The following is a 26,304-nucleotide window of genomic DNA, read 5'->3' as shown; positions in this document are numbered from 1 at the left end:
TTTCAAGAAAAAAATACTATTATGGCATATACTATAAAAGAAAAGATCATTATTGTTTAACATTTACATTAATAACATTTTGTTGACTACAGTCAAGCCCAAAATTATTCATACCCCTGGCAAATTCTGACTTACAGTAAAGTAAAATACTTTTATTCAACCAGCAATTTTTTTTGACTGGAAATCACACAGTCTTCTCCCACAAGATAATAAGACGATGTACAAGAGGCATTATTGTGGAAAAGCTTTTATTTACATTTAAACAAAAAGTGGCATGTCCAAAATTATTCATACCCTTTGCAAACCATCACAGTCTAGGGGGAAATCCAAAGTGCTATACTATTCCAAATAGTCCACACTGTTCTAAAGCATCCTAATTACCCTGATTCATAGGAACAGCTGTTTTAATCAACTCAACAGGTAAAAAAAAAAAAAAAAAAAAAAAAAAAAAAAAAAACAGAGGCTCTTTGTTGTTGGTTTGTGGACAGTCATGGCTAAGACAAAGGAGCTCACTGAGGACCTGCGGATGCGCATTGTCGCTGCTCACAAGTCAGGAAAGGGCTATAAGACCATATCTAGACGTTCCGCACTGTAAAAAATCTCACAGGACGTGGTCGGAAGCCAAAAGTGACACCTGTGCTGGCCAGGAGGATAGTGAGAGAAGTAAAAAAGAATGAATGGGCAAAAATACCAATGGAGGCATGCAAAAAGCTGGTCAGCAATTATAGGAAGCTTGATTGATTGCTGTAATAGCCAATAAAGGCTTTTCTATTGATTATTGAGAAGGGTATGAATAATTTTGGACATGCCACTTTTTGTTCAAATGTAAATAAAAGATGAGTAATAATTTTTTCCACAATGATGCCTCTTGTACGTCGTCTTATTATCTTCTGGGAGAAGCCTGTGTCATTTCCGGTCCAAAAAAAAAAAAAACTTGAAAGTTACGTCACAGTTTTAGTAGAATGATAAAGTTATCCTGAGTGTGAAAAGATGGATAATTTAAATACAAACTGAAATGAAAGTATATTTTAGTTTACCATAAACACTTCTCAGTACATTCTGCAGCATACTTTAATCACATTTCAATATAAGAAAAGAGATAATTATGAAATTATGTAGAAATATGTACTTAAGTGGGTCAAAAACACTCTTAAGTTCAACCAACTGCATTTAATATAAATTAAAATTATAATACATTTAATGTAATTGCAATGAACAAAAACCATAAACATTACATTCAGTTCACACTATAAGTATGCTAAAGTGTACTTCTTTAAAGATCTGACACAAAATAACTTCAAACATCATTATTTCAATTTACTCCAGTGCACTAGGTCTGCTGATTGACCCATATATTTAATCTGGACTGAGTTATAATGAACTGCTTGGATAACAACAGATCTATTTTTAGGATGAAAAACAAAAGGATCTTGACAAGGGCTCACTAGTACTTAAGGTTTGTATTGTTATAAATTATCTTGCATGTTCGAAAAAGCAAGAGAAAATCTAAGGCACTCTCATATACAATAAGTTAAAAAGCCTTTATTGTAGCGGCTTGGTCACATTAAACCTTTCTAAAAACTGTTTCAGCAACATAGCCTTCATCAGGGAGTTATCTTGCATGTTATATTGTAAGCAATTAAACACTAAATCTACTTTTTATAGGTGACCAGGGAGATATGGTCTCTTTTTAGCACATACATCTGAATGCCGGCAAGGCAGTCGACCCTATACTGTGCCAGTGGGTTTGTTTTCACTGAACTGGGAGGGTTTGGACTAAGTCATGTTTTTCACCAGGCATGAACAGGTTTATTTAAAACTATAACTCCTGTCATTCTCCACACTTAGTACAAACAGAACAGCCCTTGTTGAGGTAAAAATGTGTCAGTGACATCACTTGCATATGTCAACCAAAGGTAATAAGGTTTTACAGAATGGAAACCAGACACAACAAATTGTACAATTTGTGATAATTATTTTCCATTAAAAAGAAAGAAAGAAAATTTTAGATTGTTACTTCCAACTTTGGATATTGAGCCAAGTGGACAGTGTCTGAAAGCTGTATTGCTTACAATCCAGTAAACACTTGCTGGACCAATCAACGTCTCATGAGTCAGACATTCCGTAAATCAACGAATACACATAACATCTGGCAAATAAAAAGTAAACATGGCGAATTCACACACAAGTCAAATTAAAAAGGCATGCAGTGGATGTTTCATGTCATATTAGAGTTCAGTTCTATCTTGTTGCTCCAGTTATTGTGTTTTTGTACTGGGCTGTGGTCCTGAAGCTGTAGTCCGGTGCCAGGTTGACGCGGCGAATATGGAGATCATTAGCGAAAGCTCGCGCCCGCTGGTAGAAGAACAACGAAAGTTCACGGTCCATGAGAAAGTTGTGGTAGATGGTGGCCAGCTGAGTACACAGCTCTAGCTGTGACCTCTTGTTGCCCAGATCCATAGCAGCAGCCAACGCCAGGTGATAATAGCCAGCAGCATCAAATGGGTCCTGGGACACAGAGAGAGAGAAGATTTACAGTAGTAGTCACTACTGTTCTGTTAAGAGGGAAAAAAAATATTAGTCCTATTGTTCTATTAAAAAATTTAAATATTGTTATTAAGAGATTAAAATATTAGTCCTATTGTTCTATTAAGAAATTTAAATATTAATTGTTATTGTTATTAAGGAGTTAAAACATAAGTATATTTATCTGTTAGGATATTAAAATATTGGTCTCATTGTTCTATTAATATATTAAAATATCAGTTGTTTTGTTGCATTCAATTTTTTAAATATTGTTATTTACAGATTAAAATATTAGTCATACTGTTTTATTAAGAGGTTAAAATATTAGTTACTATAGGTTACTATAGTTATTAAGGGATTAAAATATTAGTCATAGTGTTATATTAGATTAAAATGTTAGTTGTATTGTTCTTTTAAGAAATTAAAATATTAATTGTTATTGTTAACAGATTACAGTATTATTTGTATTGTTCTATTAAGATACTAAAATATTGTTATTAGAAGATGAAAATTATTAGTCATATAGTTTCATCAAGAGACTAAAATTTTAGTCATATTGTTATGTTAGATTCAAATATTAATTGTATTGTTCTTTTAAGAAATTAAAATATGAATTGTTATTGTTATTAAGAGATTACAATATTTGTATTGTTTTATTAAGATATTAAAATATTGTTATTAGAAGATTAAAATTATTAGTCATATGGTTTTATTAAGAGATTAAAATATTAGTTGTATCATTCTATTAAGAAATTAAAACATTGGTTGTATTGATCTATTAAGAGATGAAAATATTAGTTGTATTGTTCTATTAAGAAATTAAAACATTGGTTGTATTGATCTATTAAGAGAGGAAAATATTAGTTGTACTGTTCTATTAAAATTTTAGTCCTATTGTTCTATTTAGAAAATTCAAATATTAGTTGTGTTGTTCTATTATGAGACTTAAATATTGTTATTGTTATTAAGAGATTTAAATATTGATCTTATTGTTCTATTAAGATATTAAAATATTGTTATTAAGAGATTCAAATATTAGTCATATTGTTCTATTAATTGATTAAAATATTAGTCATATTGTTTTATTAAGAGATTAAAATAGTAGCCCTATTGATCTATTAAGAGATTAAAATATTAGACATACTTATCTATTAAGAGACTAAAATATTAGTCCTATTGTTCTAATAAAGAATTTAAATATTAGTTATATTGTTATATTAAAATATTAGTTGCATTGTTCTATTAAGAGATTAAAACAGTTGTATTGATCTATAAAGAAATTAAAATATTAGTTGGAACTTGTTCTATTAAGAGATTAAAAATGTTAATAAAAGTTCCGTTAAGATTAAAATATTAGTCTTTTTGATCTAATAGGAGATTAAAATATTAGCCCTATTGATCTTTTCAGAGATTAAAATATTAGTCACATTGTTCTATTAAGAGGTTAAAATATTAGTCATATTGTTCTATTAAGTGACTGAAATATAACTTGTATTGCTCTATTAACAGATTAAAATATTACATTTATATTTAAATGTTAAGTTATTAAGGGATTAAAATATTAGTTTTATTGTTTTAATAAGAGACTAAAATATAAATTCTATTGATGTATTTAGAGATTAAAATATTAATCGTATTGTTCTATTAAGAGATTAAAATATTAGTCATACAAAAATGAGTCCTATTCTTTTGTTAAGAAATTCAAATATTAGTCACTATAGTTATTAAGGGACTCAATTATTTGTCTATTAAAAGATTTAAATATTAATTACTATTGAGTTTTGGAGTTTGTGCTTTTGATTTTCATGGTTATAAACAATACTGAAGAAAATAACAATATTTCATTGTTAAATATCACGATTATCATCAATAATATACCCTAATGGATACCATAACTTCCGCACTGCATCTAGCTTAGCCAGGGTCCAAAATTAAAACTCACCAAATGCCAAATGTTTGTAAAACACAAGCAATGGTGAGCATTTATAAAACAATGATACTTGACAGTTAGTCAATAAGTGGTCGCTGCATGAGTAAAGCGCAGCACTGTGTTCATTTACACGTGAGCAACTCATGATCCAATATTTTCAGTGTCTCAAAGCAGCTAAATGCTGCTCCACATGAACTCATTATATACTTGTAACATGCATTTAAAATGCAAAACATGACAACAATCTTCCTAACTATGTATTGACTATCATTCATCAATCTGTTGTCAACAAAGGAGAACTTTTTCAAGTTTTCCATCAAAATAAAAGCTCTATAGTTTTACATGTGAAAGCATTTCCTACTTTGAGTGGATGTAAATGAGGTGTGGAGTATGTACCTAGGCTGCCATCTTCTGGTTCAGAATTGCAAATCTGAGTTAAAATGAATGTTTTTATTTAATTTTGAAATACTCCTGTCCCAACTTCACATATAGTGACAACTGTAAGAAAGCTATTCATCCCACTATAATGCAGTTTTATATTGCTTGTTTTATCATCCCAACCAGCCTGACATTGGCTAAACCAATGGCACACATGCACTGGCTTACCTTTACATCATAGAAGATAATGTCTCCAAGTGTTTTGTAAACTCTGACATAGTACAGGGCTTCCTCATCATACTGCAGGGGTGAGGGGCACAAAGACAGGGCTTTCAGAAAGTGGTGCTCTGCCATCTCAAACTGACCCAGACAGTGGTACAAAGTGGCGAGTCGATGAAAAGCCACCCGTTCATTTAAATGGTCAGCTGTAAAAATACACACATACAGGGAAAGACGGTTATCTGTCTTTAAAAGTTTTTAGCTGTGATGTAACTGTTTTTACTGTCATGAACATGAGTTTACCATGTGTGCTTCATTGTCAAAACAGATATTTGGCAGGAAGCCACAATCTGTGAAGGACTATAAATCGGTATAATGCAATGAATAACACAGTTCTACATATCAGGGTTTAAGTGTGCTTGGGTTTGTGCACATGTGTTAACCTACCCAGACTTATGCTAATGTCTAATGCTGTTTGAGTGAACTCAATGGCCTCTGAACACTGTCCCAGCTGCAGCAGAAGTTCTGAAAGCTTATTACAGAGCCTAAGCTGAGAGCGCACACTGCTCGTCTTCACCGCAATGGGAAGGGCTCGGTCCTTATAAACACACATTCACAGCAAAAGTAAAAACAAACTGAAGGATTATAATTGTGATTAATGTTTTCTAATAAAAGAATATTGTAATAAAGAAAAAGGAAATAGCAAGGACCTGACATTTACAAAGCGCAGTAACAACACAGTGTGAAAGACTTCCCTCTTCGACAACATGTGCATGACATACCCTGTAAAAGCAGATGGCTTTCTCTCTGTCCCGTGAACTGTTGAAGAACACATCTCCAGCTGCCTCCAACATCTCCAGGGTGAAGAGTGTGTCTCCTGTGTTTAAAGCCATGTCCTGGGCTACCTGTTATGTAGAGAATGGGCCTATAATTCACCGCTAAAGAAAAGCAACATCATATTTGAAATGCAATTTTGGGATGGCATGCTGTCAAATTGCTTTTTTCCTACAAGTCCTTAGTACTTAACACACTGGATGCTTTTAGGCACTGAAGTAGTTGGTAGTGTGTTCTCACCATTATATTATGTCATTATATTATAATTTTCTATCACCATTGTTATACTCCTAACTCAAGTACATTTATTTCTCAGGACAACTTTCTTAAGATTTTAGCATGGTAATGGATATGACAATGTTATTTTATTTGGTCTTGGTGGAATAGATCTGCTACACTTCTGAATTGCTGTTGCAAAGCAAGTACGGGAAATTGTTACGGCCAAAACCGATATGGTGCTGTGAGTATTTAAGACATACTGTAATGCTGCCGCAAAAATAGCATACAGGTCCTTCTCAAAAAATTAGCATATTGTGATAAAGTTCATTATTTTCTGTAATGTACTGATAAACATTAGACTTTCATATATTTTAGATTCATTACACACAACTAAAGTAGTTCAAGCCTTTTATTGTTTTAATATTGATGATTTTGGCATATGGCTCATGAAAACCCAAAATTCCTATCTCAAAAAATTAGCATATCATGAAAAGGTTCTCTAAACGAGCTATTAACCTAATCATCTGAATCAACTAATTAACTCTAAACACCTGCAAAAGATTCCTGAGGCTTTTAAAAACTCCCAGCCTGGTTCATTACTCAAAACCGCAATCATGGGTAAGACTGCCGACATGACTGCTGTCCAGAAGGCCATCATTGACACCCTCAAGCAAGAGGGTAAGACACAGAAAGAAATTTCTGAACGAATAGGCTGTTCCCAGAGTGCTGTATCAAGGCACCTCAGTGGGAAGTCTATGGGAAGGAAAAAGTGTGGCAGAAAACGCTGCACAACGAGAAGAGGTGATCAGACCCCGAGGAAGATTGTGGAGAAGGACCGATTCCAGACCTTGGGGGACCTGCGGAAGCAGTGGACTGAGTCTGGAGTAGAAACATCCAGAGCCACCGTGTACAGGCGTGTGCAGGAAATGGGCTACAGGTGCCGCATTCCCCAGGTTAAGCCACTTTTGAACCAGAAACAGTGGCAGAAGCGCAGGACCTGGGCTACAGAGAAGCTGCACTGGACTGTTGCTCAGTGGTCCAAAGTACTTTTTTCGGATGAAAGCAAATTTTGCATGTCATTCGGAAATCAAGGTGCCAGAGTCTGGAGGAAGACTGGGGAGAGGGAAATGCCAAAATGCCTGAAGTCCAGTGTCAAGTACCCACAGTCAGTGATGGTCTGGGGTGCCATGTCAGCTACTGGTGTTGGTCCACTGTGTTTTATCAAGGGCAGGGTCAATGCAGCTAGCTATCAGGAGATTTTGGAGCACTTCATGCTCCCATCTGCTGAAAAGCTTTATGGAGATGAAGATTTCATTTTTCAGCACGACCTGGCACCTGCTCACAGTGCCAAAACCACTGGTAAATGGTTTACTGACCATGGTATTATTGTGCTCAATTGGCCTGCCAACTCTCCTGACCTGAACCCCATAGAGAATCTGTGGGATATTGTGAAGAGAAAGTTGAGAGACGCAAGACCCAACACTCTGGATGAGCTTAAGGCCGCTATCGAAGCATCCTGGGCCTCCATAACACCTCAGCAGTGCCACAGGCTGATTGCCTCCATGCCACGCCGCATTGAAGCAGTCATTTCTGCAAAAGGATTCCCGACCAAGTATTGAGTGCATAACTGAACATAATTATTTGAAGGTTGACTTTTTTTGTATTAAAAACACTTTTCTTTTATTGGTCGGATGAAATATGCTAATTTTTTGAGATAGGAATTTTGGGTTTTCATGAGCTGTATGCCAAAATCATCAATATTAAAACAATAAAAGGCTTGAACTACTTCAGTTGTGTGTAATGAATCTAAAATATATGAAAGTCTAATGTTTATCAGTACATTACAGAAAATAATGAACTTTATCACAATATGCTAATTTTTTGAGAAGGACCTGTATATAATAACCCAGATCTATACAGGTGGAGCTGGGGAAGGTGAAGGGTTTCAGAGGAACTCTGAAAGTGTGCTGCAAAATGCTCTAGCTAACCAGCCATTTACAGTTGAGGTCAAAAGTTTAGACACACCTTGTAGAATCTGCAAAATGTAAATTATTTTACCAAAATAAGAGGGATCATACAAAATGCATGATATTTTATATTTAGTACTGACCTGAACTAGACATTTCACATAAAAGATGTTAACATATAGTCCACAAGAGAAAATAATAGTTGAATTTATAAAAATTACCCCGTTCAAAAGTTTACATGATTCTTAACACTCTGTTGTTACCTCAGTTGTGTTTTTTGTTTAGTGATAGTTGTTCATGAGTAGCTTGTTTGTCCTGAACAGTTAAACCGCCCACTGCTCTTCAGAAAAATTCTTCAGGTCCCACAAATTCTTTTTCCTTTTTTTTTTTTTTTAGCATTTTTGTATATTTGAACCCTTTCCAACAATGACTGTATGATTTTGAGATCCATCTTTTCACACTGAGGACAACTGAGGGACTCATATGCAACTACTACAGAAGGTTCAAACACTCACTGATGCTCCAGAAGAAAACATGAAGCATTAAAAGCCAGGGGTGTAAACTTTTGAACTGAAGTCGTGTACATTTTTCTTATTTTGCCAAAATATCACATTTTTTCATTTAGTACTGCCCTTCAGAAGCTACAGAAGATACTTGTTTCCCAGAAGACAAATTAAGTTAAATTTAAAAATTCAATTTTTGTTTCCTTCTGCATTGTTTCCTTCTGAAGCATCAGTGAGCGTTTGAACCTTCTGTAATAGTTGCATATGAGTCCCTTAGTTGTCCTCATGGTGAAAAGATGGATCTCAAAATCATACAGTCATTGATGGAAATGATTCAAACACAAAAATGCTGAAAGAACAGCGGGCAGTTGATCAGCTTGTGCCAAGTAGTTTAACACTGTGAATCTCATAAGTTTGATATTCAGAATATCATCACCACCATCACCACCAACATCAGAATATCATCACCACCAATAAGGACCCATCAGCCTGTGCCATCTAGAGTTTCATGACAGAACTTAGCATAAATTTGACTGTTAGACAAATTAGGTGTATACAAAGTTTACATAATCGTATTTAAATTTGATTTAAATCTTGAATTTCTCAATAGTGATCCCCTGCCAATGGTTTCAGTAACAGTAACTCCAAAAAAATGCAGTAAAGGACTGAATGAAGTCAGTTTTCACCTGCACATAGAGGTCCACTAGCTCTGTCTGTTGGAGGATGTGGTAAATCTTCCCCGCCTTTAACCAGGCATGAGCCTCCTTGCGTTTTTTTCCCAAGTCGATGAAGATGCCTAGGCTCCGTTTGGTGTAATCTAAAGCAGCTCTATTGGCTCTGTAAGACAACATGACCAACTTTAGTAAGGCTGTCTGAAGTATTTTTAATAATTTGTGATGTATTACTAATGGCAACTCATTATTATTCCAACACCTTTGGGGTAAACCACTATAGGCCAGTTTTACTAACAGCTTGCGCCAACTTAGAACGTCTTTTGACATTAAAATAGTTCTGTCAGGATTTACTGAAGACGTGCAGTGGAGAATTAGCACTGGAAAGGCGTGGACACAGTTACTTTTGTGGCTGATCTTATTGAATATGCATTTAGGTGTTTCCCTTTCAGACACAAAATTTATGGGAGAAGAGTATTAAAATGAATCACGTAACGCGTTTTAACATTTGTGCTCTTCAAATGAGTGGTATTTGCACCATTATTTAATTCCCAAAAAAGCATGTCTTAAAGCAGGTGGTAATTTGCGCTTCTCTTGGTAGATTGTGCTGGTCATTATGGAAATGTGCGCACTGTTAATAAATCACACACAGAATTTTTCCCTCGTCAGCGATTTTATGGAACTGTGCTCTAATGCTAATTTGCCCTGTTTATTAAAACTGGCCCAAAGTCTTTTCTGGATACCTAAATGGAGTGAGAACTTCATTTTATTTATCAACATTAAAGAGATAATTCACCCAAAAATTAAAATGTCGTCATTTACTCACCCTCACATCATTCCAAACCTACATGACTTTTGTTTATGAAAAAAAGAAGATATTATGAAGAAAGTTGCTGGCCACAGGTGATCACTAACTGTAATAGTGGAGAAAACTACCAAACAAACACAGACATTTCTCAAAATAAAACCATTTATGTTTCACTGAAGAAAGCCAATAAACTATCAGATTGACTATCCCATGTATTGCAGTGTATATTCAGAACATCTCTCTTAAATCTTATTATAAGTAGGTCTCACTTCTCGGTAGCAAGGTTCAGGTACAGCTGGCTGATCTTCTCCAATATCTCTCCCTCCAAGCTCTTATCTCCAATCCGCTGAAGAAGGTTCAGCTGGTGCTCGTTGTAGATGATACACTGGGCTTCATCTGGACAGACCTCTTCGTATAGCTGACACAGGTGACGTGTGGCTTGCAACTGGCCTGTTGTCATACAAAGAAGAAAATATGTTTGAGAGGCAAGTCTGGTGACCAGCAAACCTGATGAAAGACCATCCCAAAATGATGCTATAGAGGGTTTGCACTTATGTCACGATTTGGTCAGTTACCCAGATGCACGGATTGCATACTACTGAATACGTTGCTCTGCTAATTTATGCAGTCTAAACCACTGGAAAAATGTGTGGAACTGCTAAATCATATAGAGAAGGACTTAGTAAACAGGAAGGGGCACAATATTTTGATAAACTAAAGTTAATAGGTGGTAAAGATGTGTACAAGCAGTAGTAATTAAGATATTAGCCTAATATTTCACCTACCGGACAGGAAATGATTAGATCAAACACAAATGTCAAGATTCTTGTCCTGGAAATCCTGATTTAGTTTGGCCAACCACAAACACCCTTTATTCCTCAGAAAGTTTTTTGCACTCTTCTCCTTGATTTGTTCTAACTTTTGGCAGTCTATAGTATTTCAAATGTTTTTTTTTTTTTTCAAATGTTGTGATCGATCAAATTAATTTTCGAAATGAATGAATGAAAATGATCCGACTGATTAGTACAGCCCAAACCAGGACAATAATTAACCATTTTCAGTAGCAATAATCAGCAAAATATGCGAGTTTCATTAGATTCAGTGGCATTTTTTACATTCAATATGGTCGACTGATGACACATTGTGAAAACACTCTACACCAAAATTGATAGGAATTGATGCTATCCAGAGAACTGACTGAATGTGGACATACTATAATGTAGCCAAGTGGTTCAATTAATTTCCAGACGTTAAAGAAATAGTTCACCCAAAAATTTAAATTCTGTCATCATTTATTCACTCTCATGTCATTCCAAACTCATACGACTTTCATTTACCTTTGAAACCCAAATGAAGATATTTTCAATGAAACCTGAGATTGGTCTCTCCATTGTAAATCCATTACACTTTGATGCTTCAAAAAGTTGAAGAAATTAAAAGAAATCCATATGAATTTAGTGATTAATTCCTAGTCAACTGAAGAAATTTCATTTTGCACAATTAAATAACATGGATCAATGCAATGAGGTTTGTTCTCACATCTGAAAAGCATGTTTGAGCTAAATGCTAAAACGAATGAGGTTTGTTCTCGCATGTCAGATATAGTTGACTTTCTGTTTGCCATATTTAATGAACTTGTGCGTTGATCGATGTTTGTATGTAAATAAAAGCCTTAATAAAATCTGTTGGCTTCAGAAGACTGGGCTGGATTAAGGTGCTCAATTCCTATAAATTGTTTTTATGATGTCTTTACCAATTTGCTGGTTGATATGAGTTAATTGCTTAGGACCAGCTCATGACCAACTAAGGACCACCTTAAACCAGGTCAAACCATCTGCCATGCTTCAAAACATACCTAACCAGCATATGCTGGTCTCTTCAACAGGGTCAATAGAGAGAAAACTCCCAGGATTTACTAAAAATGTTCACTGAATGAAAGTCCTATTGGTTTGGAATGAAATGAGGGTGACATAGAGGAACATAGAGTCATTTGTGGATTTATGTTTACATACATTCAGAAACCAAACTCTAATACCTCACTATAGAATTTCTTACATCAAGCTGTTCTAGTTCTTAGTAGAGAGATACGCCTTATTGATACCTCCACTAATACATTTGATAAGTGATAAACACTTACTATCAATGTGATTTATAAACATAGCAATCAGCAGGGCCCATTCGTAATAGATCTTTCCATTCTCATGGTTTCCTTGGAAAACAAAGTGTTTCCCCAACTCAAGAAGCACTAAAATAAAAGTATGCTCATGCTCTTCATCCTCAAGCTCTGCGAACAGCTCCACTGACTGAGTGAGGTATTCCTCTGCCAATCTCTTTGCCTTGATTTGCAAACACAGGAATCCAAAGTTGGCCAGTGCTACGGCCCAGTTATGTCTATCCTCAAACTCCTCGCATATCTCAATTGCAGCCCGGTAACTCTCAGCAGCTTGTCGGATGTCCGCTGAGCGTCTGTATGAAATGGCCCGCATGTTGTAAACCACTCCTTCCAGCTGAGTAGTACAGTGCTCAGGGAGCGACGACAGCACAGCGTCTAGCACTTCCAGAGCTGTGCCGGGTTGCTGGTTGCAGATGTACAGCCACGCCAACCAGAGGAGAGCAGCAGTAGTGTCTGAATGGCCAACGCTGGACATACCGCTTTGGTCGAGGACAGTGGACATGTATCGAACAGCTCTGTCAGGCATACTGTGTCTATGGAAGAGCCAGGACAAACACAGAGCGTGGACATGACCAAGCACAGGCTCGCTGGAGGGCACTAAAGCGGCGGCACGGGTCAGGTATGGAGCCACTTGTGTTGGGATGGCCACTCCGTACAGCTCTGATGCATTTTCCAACAATAGCGAGACACTACAAAGACAGTGTGACACGGTGGCTCCTATCTGTGAAAGAGAATGGTATTTATCAGTATTTACACTACCAGTCAAAAGTTTGGAAACACTAAGATTTTTTATGTTTTTTTAAAGAAGTCTCTTCTGCTCACCAAACCTGCATTTATTTGATTCAAAGTACAGGAAAAACAGTACAATTTTGAAATATTTTTACCATTTAAAGTAACTGCTTTCTATCTGAATATATTTCAAAATTGTATTTATTCCTGTGATTTCAAAGCTGTATTTTTAGCATCATTACTCCAGTCAAATGATCCTTCAGAAATCATTCTAATATTCTGATTTGCTGCTCAAAAGCATTTATTATTATTATGTTGAAAGCAGCAGAGTATAATTTTTTCAGGTTTCTTTGATGAATAGAAAGTTCAGAACAACAGCATTGATCTGAAATAAAAACTTTTGTAATATTACCAATGTCTTTATCATCACTTTTGATCAATTTAAAGCATCCTTGCTGAATAAAAGTATTAATTTCTACAATTTCTTTCCCAAAAATTATACTGACTCCAAGCTTTTGAATGGTATAGTGTAATGTCACAAAAGCTTTTTATTTCAGATAAATGCTGATCTTTGGATCTTTCAATTCATCAATAAATCCTGAAAAAAAAAAACTGTACTCAACTGTTTTAAATATTGCTAATAATAAATGTTTTCTGAATCAGCATACTAGAATGATTTCTGAGAAATGATGCTTAAAATGTAGCTTTGATCACAGGAATATAATACATTTAAATAAATATTTAAATAGAAAGCCATAGAAAGTCATTTAAAATATTAAAAATATTTCACATTATTACAGCTTTTGCTGTATTTTGGATTAGATAAATGCAGGCTTGGTAAGCAGAAGAGAATTCTTTAAAAAATATTAAACATCTTACTGTTCAAAAACATTTGACTGGTAGTGTATTTTTAAATTTTAAAGTCATCAAATAAAGTAATTTAAAAAAATTAATAATTGTAATAACTTTTTAATGTATTATGTGTAATCAAACATATGTAATGTTTGTATTGTGTTATTTTTTATTTTATTTATTATTATATTTTATTTTCATTTTTGCTGTAACACAGTACTGCCACATGTCAAAGAGAATGAATAAATGGACAAATTATTTCCTTTTTTTCATTTTTTAGTCAATCTTTTAATTTTAATTCATTTTTTTATAAACAAAATGTATTAATATGCCAATTAATTTTTATTGTAATTAGATATAACTTATTTTTTATTTTTTTTAATAATTTTACAATTTATCTAATATAAGTGCTTTCTGAAATCACTATCAAGGTGAAGCACCGACCTGAAATGATGCTCTCTTTGCACAGCTTTCAGCCAAGTGTGGCAGTCTCTGGTCACTGTAGAGTCTTGCTAACACCAGGAAAACATGGCTTAGTGTCTCATCACATGCCTCAGGAACTTCATCAGCAATGATTAAAAGTCTTTCAATGAACGGGATTGCACTCATGCCATCTTTAAGCTTCAGGTGGAGCTTTGCCAGAAGAAAGCAGGCTCGGGCCTCGGCGGGCTGATTTTTGGCCAGGACGGCCTTTTTCAGTACATATTTTAATAGCTCAGGGTCCTCACAGCCAAACAAACAATCAGGGACAGCCATTAACAAAGCAGACAAGCGTTCTGAAAAACTGAAACATTTTTCAGGGTTCTTCTGTGTTAGGTAGATGAGTGCCAGGTTGGAGTAAATGGCAGAGAGCAGAAACATATCTGTGAAACTATCTCTGGGTACATTTAAGGCTTCCTCATAATAAACCCGAGCTTGAGAGAACTTTGACCTCCCTGCACAAAGCTGTCCAAGAAGGAAACAGATTCGGCTCTGTGCCCACGAGACACGCTTCTTTCGTGCCAGTTCTCGGGCTACGCCTAAATACGCCACTATGTCCTCCTCATCGGAGTGACCTTCAAAATGTGAGATGAGGAATTCTGGGTAAGCGCTGTACAAGTGCAGGAACTCTGGCTGATGATCACGGCTGCTCAAGAACGAGAGGAGAGTGTGATGTCCATCCGGACTGGTGCTGTCCTGCTCTGAGCAGACAAAAAAACGTGGGGTTTCCTGGGACGACTCTGTATCATCAGCTTCTTTCTTCATCTGTTGCTTGATGCTGACTGATGAAACATCATTTCTCTGAGACGCATCTATTTCACTCAAAATGTGTTTGGCTTTCTGTTTTAGATTGTTTAATTCTGTCTGATGAGTCTTGGCTGGAGACAAAAAAAATACAATTATAAATAAATATGTGTTTAAATATTAGAGAAATAAACAGATCATTATTTTAATCATCCCATCCTAGGCATCAATCTAGACATTAGTCATTTTACATTAGTACAAAAATGACAAAATTTGTTACTTTTATTTGCCCTAAATTAATGAACAAATAAACAATGAACAGACACACTACCAGTCAAAAGTTTTTGAACAGTAAGAATTTTTTTTAAAGAAGTCTCTTCTGCTCACTAAGCCTACATTTATTTGATCCAAAGTACACAGTACTTTTTAAAAAATATTTTTACTACTTAAAATTACTGTTTTTAATTTAATATATTTTAAAATGTAATTTATTTCTGCGATTCCTGTGTCACACAATCCTTCAGGAATCATTCTAATATTCTGATTTGCTGCTCAAAAACATTTACTATTATTATTATGTTGAAAGCAGCTGAGTATATTTTTTTAGGCTTCTTTGATGAATGGAAAGTTCAGAAGAAAAGCATTTATCTAAAATATAAATCTTTTGTAAGATTATAAATGTTTTTAACATCACTTTTGATCCATTAAAAGCATCCTTGCTAAATTTCTAAAATTTCTTTCCCCCAAAGCTTTTGAATGATATAGTGTATAATGTTAATGGATCTTTCTATTCATCAAAGAATCCTAAAAGAAATGTTCTCAACTGTTTTAAATATTGATAATAAAAAAATCAGCATATTAGAATGATTTTTGAAGGATCATGTGACAATGAAGACTGTGTGAGTGGTGCTGAACATGTAGCTTTGATCACAGGAATAAATTACATTTTAACATATATTCAAATAGAAAGCAGTTAAATAGTTAAAATATTTCACAATATTACTGCTTTTGCTATATTTTGGTCAGCAGAAGAGACTTCTTTAAATAAAAACATTAAAAATCTTCCTGTTAAAAAACTTTAGACTGGTAGTGTATTTACTTACTTTGAACTGATCCTGGAATTTCTTTAGCCAGATCTGTGGTATGTAAAACAAACGTTTGTTAAATTAAACAAATGAAAAAAGAAATGTAAAAACAAAGCAAATCATGTTTCCTGCCACGTTAGTTCATTTCGTTGCGCTTTAGCGCCTCAAGTGGCTGAATGCTGTAAATCACATCAGGTGCTTCTAGAACTACTATTGATTAGGCTACACGGCACTTTAGCCTTTACCGTTACTAAAGTTTTGTTTTGATGAGCATAGCGATTAACGAGCACATGACTGTTTTAGTGATAATGACGTTCTGTTTTAGCATTTAAAACCGCTGGACAGTGTATCAGAGAGATGCCGAAGAAAAGCAACGAACGTAAGGCCGTTGTCACAGCTCCACGATGGGAAGAAGCTCAAGGTAAAACCGCACATAGGCCAGATGGAGCGCTAATAACATCAGCACTAACAAAGACGGATTGTGTTACTTAAATAGCTTTCATTATTACGGGTTTTACAGATTTTTGCAACCCTGACAAACTGCTGTTGTGCCCCTATGACCCACATCATCTGATCCGGGCCTGCCGGTTTCCCTACCATCTCATCAAATGCAGGAAGGTGGGTGTACAGAAGCCTCCACAACAAATCATTACAGTACCGCCAATTAAATCCCTCTTACTTTTTTATTTATTCATCCACACAGTTTTCTGTTATGAGCTATTATTAGGTCTCAACCAATGAAAGGTTTTAAAGAACGTGAATTAAAATGCTAAAAACGCATATTCCAAATGTAGGCCTACAAAATGTACAGTACTGTAAATGGTCCACTTGAAGGAAAAAGAACGGGAGAATCTGTCATTTGACAGCTACAGTATGACAGCTGCCTTACTAGAATGTATGTGATTCAGTAGCTATTTTATGTTTACATTTTAATAAATATAATAAATACTAAGTCTAATGAGTCTGATAAAGCAGATTTGATGTCTGTAGCTTAAACATTTAACACTTTTCTTGTGGTTCAATGCAAGCTGATGTTCTGTCAGTCGGTTTTTGATTATTGGAGGGAGGCAGATCTGAATAATAGCTTGCAGTCGACTGTAAGATAGGGGCAGAGTTAAAATACAGTGGTGGCCAAAATGAGTAGAACACTAGTATTTTCATCATAAGATGAAATGGTTATTTCTGTCTTTTGCTGAAGTTTGTCAGCAGGAAATATCAGTTTGCATTTTCAAACATTCATTTTGCCGTTAATTGTAATAATCCAGTGAGAACAAATTGAGACAGACTAAATCCAGAAGAACTGTGGCAACCTAAAAAGCTACCTGAAAAACTATGCGCAAGTGCACCTAGGGCAAAAGCTGCTTTAAACGCAAAATATGGTCACACCAAATGTTGATTTAATTTAATTAATAGAAGTTAATTGACAAATAAAATCTATTTATTACATAATTTTTGACAGTATCCTCATTTACAGCATTTTTACACAAGTGCCTAAAACTTTTAACAGTACTGTAGCTTTGCACTTCCAGGTTTCTTGAAGCATCTTGGAGATGTTACCACAGTTCTTCTGGATTTAGTCTGTCTCAGTTTGTTCTGTTTCTTTATGTCATTCCAGACATGGATGATGAAGAGATCAGATCTCATCAGGAGCACTGGCTGTTGTCAGACTCCTTGCACAAACAAAAATCTCAGTGGATTGTTACAATTAATGGCAAAACGAATGTTTGGAAATGTAAATTGATATTTCCTACTGACACACTACAGCAAAAAAAGAGAAATAACTGGCTTAAAACCATTTTTTAGCTGCTTAAAATACTAGTGTTCTAATCATTTTGGGCACCGCTGTAATTGGATTAGTCCAGAAAGAGGCTGTCATTTTCACTGGAAGATCATGTCATTTGTAGAATCATCCTGAATTAATCGGTGAATTATGGACTTGTCCATTCAATGCACGGCATTTGATGAGAAAACATGAGCTGTCTCATCACATCTCAACTTGTGTGGACCGATGCTCTGTTAATGACACCTCCGGTAAGCTCCGTTTAACCCTTTGACCTTCGTAATGTTGGATTATTACAGACACACTTCATGTATAATGAACCTGATTCCTTTGTAATGTTCATTGGCAGTGGCCAGTGACAAGACTGATAGCAAGTTTCAAATCCCAGTGAGCACTTGGACCGCCCCTGTGTGTGATGAAGACTGGGATGAAGGTAAGACTCACATCCGTATCTTGAGTTAATAGTAAATTGTGATTTTTTTTTTTTTTTTTTACAACTTGCAGTTGTACTAATAGTTATTTCTCATATGGCGTTTGAAATGTGGCTTTGATAGCACAGTTATGGTGCTGTACAGTCAAGATAAAATGAACTTTTGAATGAGCATAAGTTAACATCAGAGTGTCTTACAGAGGTGGACAAGCATGCAACGTCAGCGCCATCTTTTATCTGGGATGTATCCAAATCACTTCCTCAGGACAGGTCAGTTTAAATCTAACGTAACACCATAACTGAATCATATGCAGTAGCATTTAGACTTCTGGATTTTTCTATAGTTGGTAATGGATCATTTAAAAAAAAAAAAAAACAGAATCATGACCACATCATCTCTCTTTGTTTTAGGGAAAACACCAGCACCTCCAGCAATGTTATTGCTGGTCTCAGAGCACCACGAGTTCTTCCATGGATAAACAGCTGTACTGATTTTTGAGTTTTTAATATGTCTGCCATGTTAGGAATATTCCTGTACAAATTACATTGAATCCTGATTGTGCTGGTTGCTTGTTCTAGCATTTCTTGCGTAGGCCACTAGTTCTTGCAGTGACAAATTAGTTTCCTAATCTTTAGTTTAGTTTCCCAAGGTGGAGCAGTAATAATGGTTTAGGTTCTTAGCTGTGTTTACACCACACATAAGAAAAGCTTACGACCAGGATATATACTTTAGTTGACGTGTTTTGTGTTGTCATAGTTGCTTGTAATTCTACCTCTGTGGTCTATTAGAAACCTCTTTTTGTAAAACTGTTAGTAGTTTTTTCTTAGACAAAAAAAGTGTTCATAGCCTTTGTAAAAGCAAATAAAACTTAATTTATGAAAATGTTAAGATGAAAATTACAAATCCGTGCGAGCCTTACCAAGTTTGTAGTTTGTGCCAACATCAGACTGGCATGTTTTCTTCAATAAAGCAATAGTGTCCTCTTTAATTTTCTCCTGATCCAAGGTAACAATTTGTCTGTCCTCGTCTTTCAGGAATATGTCAGATGGTCTATGATGTAAGCGCAGGATAAAGTTATCATGAGTAAAACTGTAAAGACAAACCACACAACAGAAGTACTACTTGAAATATTTATAAAATTACACAAGCACTTACTCACAAAATGAACCGGTTGTTTTGACCAGGTTGGTTTTGACAAGTCCAATTTCCCCAGTTCTCTCCAGTTTTCCCATAAACCAATCAAAACAGGCCACCAGCAGGCCCAGGGTGATGATGCGTTCACCAGCCTGGAAACTCAGTTCATCTGGCCCATCTGCATCATAATCTTCTGTGGCCTCACATACCCCTACTGCTGTGAAAGATATTGTTACAATAGTGGTAAAGTTAAATTGTGATGATGGCAATATATAGGTATATATACAGTTCATTGCAATAGTATTCATACCCCTTAGTTTTTATGTTTTGTTATGTTGCTGCCATATGTTAAACTGCTTTAATTTTTTCCGCCACATCAATCTCCATACACCATAATTGTCACAACTTAGTAAATTTATTAAAAATAAACTACTGAAATAAGTACATTGCATAAGTATTCATACCCTTAACTCAGTACTTAGCTGAAGCACCTTTACAGCCTTAAGTCTTTTTGGGGGGATGATGTGACAAGCTTTGCACAGCAAGATTTGGCATTTAACTTCTCCTTACCTGTTTACCTCTCAAGCTTAGTCAGGTTGGATGGGGACAGACGTACATTTTCAGGTTTCACTAGAAAAGTTTGATTGGGTTCAAGCCCAGGCTCTGACTGGGCCACTCAAGGACATTCACAGAGTTGTCTATAAGCCACTCTTGCTGTGTGTTTAGGTTCATTGTCCTGCTGGAAGGTGAACCTTCTGCCCAGTCTAAGGTTCTGAATGCTCTGGACTGGGTTTCTCAATATTTTGGTGCACTGAGCTTTCCTTTTACTCTGATGAGTCCCTCAGTCCCTGCTATTGAAAATCAGCCCCAGAGCATGAGGCTGCTACCACCACACATTACTGTTGGGATGCTACTGTGCAGGTGATAGGCAGTGCCTAATTCCCTAGAAACATGATGCTTGGAATTGAGGTTCATCAGACCAGAGAATCTTGTTTCTCACAATTTAAGAGTTCCTCAGGTGCTTTGTTGCAAATTCCAAGTGGGTTTTCATGTGTCTTCACTGAGTAGAGGTCTGAGTCAGTAGAGGTTTGCAGTCATGTTTGTCCTTCTGTAGGTTTCTCTATGGTCATGGAGCTCAACGAGAGTCACCATCAGGTTCTTTGTCACCACTCTAACCATAGCCCTTCTCCATCAATTGCTCAGCTCTAGGAGAAGTCCTGGTTGTTTCAAACTTTTAGTCAAGACTAATTGCTTCTGTGAACCTTTAGTGCAGCAGAATTTTTTCTGAACTTCTCCTCAGATGTGTGGCTTGACATAATCCTGTTTCTGAGCTCTAAAGTCAGTTTTTTTTAACTCAGGGCTTGGTTTTAGGTCTAATATGAATTTTCAGCTGTTTGACATTTTATTAAGATGTGTCTTTCCAAATCATACCCATTCAATTGAATATGTCTTAGGTTAACTTCATTTGAAGCATAGTAACATTTACAAGCAAATATGAATGCTCCTGAGCTAAATTTCAACTGCTCCAGACAAGAGTATGAATACTTATGCAATAGAATCATACAAGTTTTTTTATTTGTAATAAATTTGCAAAAATGTTAAAACCCAGTTTTTTTTTTTGTTTTGACATTATGGTGTATGGAGTGTAGATTGATGTAGAAAAAGTAATTTAAAGCAGTTATATAAAACATATACCATAATCTTCTAAATATATAAATCATAGACTAAAGCCTCCAGATTTTGTTTGCAGCTTACATCAATTTCCTCTCTTCATTTATCCTCAATTTCTTGCTCTATATCTTTTGAACTAAGAATTTTCCTTTTTTGTAACAATTGTAACCGTTGACCATATAGCCTTTTGTGAAATTCCTAATTCTTAAGAATCTAAAGTTACAAATGTGACATAAGAGTATGTTTTCAGTCATCTACAGTATTGTAGCATTTTTTGTTATTTGTTTGTTAGTGTGTGTCTGTATGTGCAAAATTAAAATGAAACAACATTTTCTCACCAATCTGAAAGGGAAGGTCACTGGTGTCCTTCCCACCACCCACTAATACCGTCTCTGGGCAGGACTTAAGAAACCACCTTGGGAAGTAAAACAAATCAATTGTTTTTAGGTTGTGGATGCTCTGTTGGTTTTATCACAATAAATCAGGAAATTTAGAAGGTGACATACTCATGAAAGGGAATGACCGGCTCCAGAGCTGTTTTTGGTTTAGTTCCTCTAGCCCCATCTGCAAGTGACATCACTGTCCATCCTGATCCTAGGAATGGAGGCTCAAACAGAGCGATATCCCCCTTCTCCAGATAAAGGTCGCTACCTGACGTAGAGCTATCAAACATCTGATTTACTGTGCAGCATCCAAAGAAAGACCCTAAAAAGTAAAAAATATTGCTTTATTACAAAAAGCAGCAATATTCCCTTATACATGTGCCAGTCTATTTCTAAAGTGAATGTCAGTATATAGTGTTCATAAACAGTATCCTTTACCTTCTTGCATTAGAAAGCCCTTATACATCAGATTTAGTGTCTCTTCCTTGATTGAGATCTCAATTCCTGAATGTTGATCGAGGGTGATTAACCAGAACTCTTGGTTCATGAGAAGGTTTTCCATACACTGACCCAAGAAGCCTGGTGGAAATTACATTTTGAAAGTCTTAGGAGATATTTAGCTTTTAATATATACCACTGATTATTGATCCTTTAGAAATATATTAATATTGCTTCTAATTATTATCCATTTTGGATTTGTTAAATAGAACATTCAAAAAGACCAGCATTTATTTGACATAGAAATATTCTTTAACATTACAAATGTCTTTACTGTCATTCTAGATCAATTTATTTAATCTTTGTCAAATTAAATTATTAATTTCATTGTTTTAATCTTACTTAACCAAACATTTGAATGGTAGTGTATCATGGTTTTCTACATGTTTTCAACATTGATAATAAAAATAAATGTTTCTTGAGCACCTAATCAGCATAGTATAATAATTTCTGTAATAATAATTTTACAATATTAACATTTAACTGTAGTTTAGTCAAATAAATGTAGCCTTAGTGAGCAAAAATACTTTTTTTTAAATCGAAATTATTCTAAACATTTGGTAGCATTCCAGACTCAGCTATTTACAAAAACACTACAGTACTTGACATTATTAATAAATGCAGTATCATACAACAGTATATAAGAACAGACCCATTTTGTAATATGTGCTGAACTTCCATATTTCTTCAAGAGTTTTAAAAGTGATAAATATAGTCCTTTCCTCACTGTTGATGGATACAAAATGAGCAGAGAGTTCCTGCAAGACAGGGAAACAAATGTTAAATGTGTATTTATCTGAAATACATTTCAGAAAAGTTTTGAATATCCAAATAGAGATGACCATACAGAGATTAAGGTCACGACCCCTGAGAGGTCAGCTTCCAGCACACAAAGTTTCCTGCAAAGCACTTCCTGTGTGCCCTCATCAGCAGGAAGTCGATCTGGCCCCTCCACCATAGCCAGCTGCATAGCCAAAACTGCAACAGGAAACGGGGTATATAGTTAACACTATCTACAGATCAGCCTCCAGATGAAAATATTCCAGTTAGCTTTAGTAAATGTGTAAGGAAAGTGATTCAGTGATGTAAAGAGGCCAGTTAATGTAAGGTCACATAATAAACCAAACCTTTATACTGCTGTAAATTCCAGGTGTAGTTCTACTATATTCAGTTATAATCTTAACCATTCTTCACAAGAGCAATATTTACGGTTCAGTTCAGTTTAGATTTTGTATTTTACCATAATCATGTGATGTTCCACTGCTGTGTTTAACAGAGAGGGTTAATAAATGACAGTCAATGGGCTTTGTAAAGTCCAATGTATGATCTCTAAAAGTTACACTTTTTTGAGTGTCACCAAAGCAGTGTAGAGTTTAACAAAAGAATAGTCCATTGAAAATGTAAATTCTGTCATTTACTCACCCTTTACTTCTACTGTGGAACATAAAAGAAGATATTTTGAGAAATCTCTCAGTAACTGTACAATGGAGGTCTATGGTCACCAAAACTGTTTAGCTCCCAACATTCTTTGGAATATCTTCTTTAGTGTTCTGTTAAGTCATACAGGTTTGGAATGACATGAGGGTGAATAAATTGTCGCAGAAACTGTCCAAGAACTGCCAACTCCGGACAGTTACAAAGTATTTGGCTTTATCAGGATTTATTCACATCATTTACAGTGTATTAAGAAGTTGTTAGTTTTGTATATGAACAGCTAGGTTCACCTGTTGGTATATTTTCATCTGAAGCTCCTGAAGTACCTTTGATACTTCCTCTTGAGGTCTTAAAATCTATAAAAAAAAAATACACACTTCCTTAATCTTGGTCCCAACAATGATGTGGGTAATTTCTGTTATGATGTACCATTTTAACACTTTGCTAGATTCATATAATTGTATTGTCCAGGTTTTTGGAAATACTGGTCAAGTCCAGACATACAAACTTTATTCATTCTAACTTATTTACCTTTACAACAAACTAACAGGATGGAGAGACCTGTTAGCCATTTAGTAGTGTGGGATGTAGAGGTAGTTTACATGAGGGTGTCAACTTTCATAACTGATCTTTTGAATGTTTTAGAAACAAACCACAAAATATCACACAATCTGTTAAATCCATTGCTTATATAAAGGTCTATTGATGGTGATGTCACTTCCTGGAGGATGATGCCATTGTTAGTTTCAGGGATTTTACAAAAGACCAACAGGATGGAAAGTGAAGGACACAGAAAAGTTCAATGAAATAATTACCAACTGACACAGTGTTCATAAATCTAAAACAATAATAGTTTTCTGTGCTTACAAATAAAGTCAAAAGTTTGCATGCACCTTGCAGAATCTGCAAAATGTGAATTATTTTAGCAAAATAAGAGGGATCATACAAAATGCATGTTTTTTTTATTTATTTAGTACTGACCTAATTATGACATTTCACACAAAAGATGTTTACATATAGTCCACAAGAGAAAATAATAGGTGAATTTATAAAAATTACCACGTTCAAAAGTTTACACAATCTTGATTCTTAATACTGTATGGTTACCTGAATGATCCACAGCTGTATTTTTATTTTATTTTTGTTTAGTGATAGTTGTTCATGACTCCCTTGTTTGTCCTGAACAATTAAACTGCTCATTGTTCTTTAGAAAATCCTTCAGGTCGCACAAATTCTTTTGTTTCTCAGCATTTTTGTGTATTTGACAGTCATTGCTTTTTCCAGCAATGACTGTATGATTTTAACATCAATCTTTTCACACTGAGGACAACTGAGGGACTCATATTCAACTATTACAAAAGGTTCAAATGCTCTCTGATGCTTCAGAAGGAAACATGTTGCATTACGAGCCAGGGGTGTAAACTTTTGAACAGAATGAATTTTACTTATTTTGCCTAAATATCATATTTTTTTCATTTAGTACTGCCCTTCAGAAGCTACAGAATACATTTTAAATTTACCCTGATCTTCAAATGTCAAAACGTTTTCACCCCCAGCTCTTAATGCATTGTGTTTCCTTCTAAAGCAAGTGTATGTAAACTTTTAAACAGGGTCATTTTTAATAAATTCTACTATTATTTTCTCTTGTGGACTATATATAAACGTCTTTTATATGAAATATCTTACTCAGGTCAGAACTAAATACAAAAATAACATTATGTACGATCTCTTATTTTGGTCAAATAATTAACATTTTGCAGATTCTGCAAGGTGTATGTAAACTTTTGACCTCAACTGTAGAAGTCATTGCATATCGCTTAGAGAGCAACACCTGCTCAAACCAAATCACTACATTTATTTAAGTTTCTCCCTTATGTTTCCTTATTTTATTTTATTTTTTATAAAGGAAAATTAAATTATTTTCATATTTATAAATTATTTTAATAGAAAATACTTATCCAGTATCAAGGCAGCTGAATGGTCATACAGTATAGCTATTATTCAAAACGTAAGATCAACTTTATACGTTCACTAGCATAAGAATACATTACAAATATTTTAAGAAACACACTTGATATTTTAATTCTCTATGGCGGTCGTGCTGCTCACCCACGTCCCTACCTCTAGATGAAGACTTCATAATATTATCCAATTCATTGTGCGTGTACTCATTCGACAGCTCTCTGCGTATCGTCCGAATTCCATTCGGATCGGACTCCACGCCGCCCCCGGTTTTGGACGAGTTTCTACGAACAGCGGCTGACATCCCGTTACAGTTCCGAGAGGAGAAGCGAATGGCTGCGCGCTCTCGATCACGCGCTCATCGTACTGTCACCAAATAAAAGCGCACAGGTGGCGGAACTGATTTTAAGAGCGTTTGTTACATCATAAGACTGCAGGGACTCCTGTCCTTAATGGTCAAGGCGACAGTAAATGTCCAGAACAAAGTAGTCTTGCGAACAGGCAACAGGTCCAGCTTCTCGCACTATACACCCAGGTCTGTAGGAGGAGGTGTTTTATGTGATTTTGGCATTAGTAAGCATTTTTGTTCTTAAAAATAAATAACCTTGGGAAAAACCTTGGCAAGCACCGTTTCAGCAAAAGTTAATAATCACACGGAGTGAGTACAGAAGTAAAGAATCGCTGGTGGTCCTTATTATGAGTGTAAACTTAATAGGTGTGTCTGTCTGTGTTATTTGGGTGAACACAGAAAACTTAAGAGGAAGAGTGTCAGCATTTCCCTTTCCTCTCAGTTTGCCTAAAGGAGAGTGGAGTTTTAAAACCCTTGTTCTGATCTATAATAAAGAACTTTGTTTGTCTGACCCCCAACATAGAAAAAGCACTTCTGTGTTTTT

The 26,304-nt window shown here is 35.3% G+C and overlaps 2 protein-coding genes across 3 annotated transcripts; one reads left to right on the top strand and one right to left on the bottom strand.

Moving 5' to 3' along the window:
* Positions 1 to 1,128: 1,128 nt before the first annotated feature.
* Positions 1,129 to 25,922, bottom strand: LOC141330974 (SH3 domain and tetratricopeptide repeat-containing protein 1). 2 transcript variants are annotated; one of them, XM_073835788.1, is made up of 18 exons: positions 25,571 to 25,922; positions 23,740 to 23,805; positions 22,863 to 22,993; positions 22,668 to 22,773; positions 21,956 to 22,096; positions 21,641 to 21,839; positions 21,473 to 21,549; positions 19,485 to 19,677; positions 19,249 to 19,379; positions 16,137 to 16,169; positions 14,254 to 15,167; positions 12,193 to 12,949; positions 10,325 to 10,505; positions 9,263 to 9,413; positions 5,836 to 5,958; positions 5,501 to 5,651; positions 5,063 to 5,259; positions 1,129 to 2,508 (listed from the first exon to the last, which is right to left on the bottom strand). In XM_073835788.1, the coding sequence occupies exons 1-18, from the start codon at positions 25,713 to 25,715 to the stop codon at positions 2,242 to 2,244; spliced, it is 3,963 nt and encodes a 1,320-aa protein (XP_073691889.1). In that variant the 5' UTR covers positions 25,716 to 25,922; the 3' UTR covers positions 1,129 to 2,241. The 2 variants fall into 2 exon arrangements, with proteins under 2 accessions (XP_073691889.1, XP_073691888.1); XM_073835787.1 differs by having other exon boundaries at positions 1,130 to 2,508; positions 19,485 to 19,680; positions 25,571 to 25,921.
* LOC141330975 (gametocyte-specific factor 1) lies at positions 16,400 to 19,236 on the top strand. Its single transcript, XM_073835789.1, has 6 exons — positions 16,400 to 16,539; positions 16,639 to 16,736; positions 18,023 to 18,149; positions 18,248 to 18,331; positions 18,529 to 18,598; positions 18,740 to 19,236. Exons 1-6 carry the CDS (start codon positions 16,476 to 16,478, stop codon positions 18,825 to 18,827), a joined length of 531 nt encoding a protein of 176 aa, XP_073691890.1. The 5' UTR covers positions 16,400 to 16,475; the 3' UTR covers positions 18,828 to 19,236.
* Positions 25,923 to 26,304: the final 382 nt, after the last annotated feature.

The sequence above is a fragment of the Garra rufa genome, chromosome 3, assembly GCF_049309525.1.
Source record: "Garra rufa chromosome 3, GarRuf1.0, whole genome shotgun sequence".
NCBI classification, from domain to species: Eukaryota; Metazoa; Chordata; class Actinopteri; order Cypriniformes; family Cyprinidae; genus Garra; species Garra rufa.
Note: the sequence above shows the minus strand (reverse complement) of the source record. Positions and strands in the feature narration are given on the sequence as shown.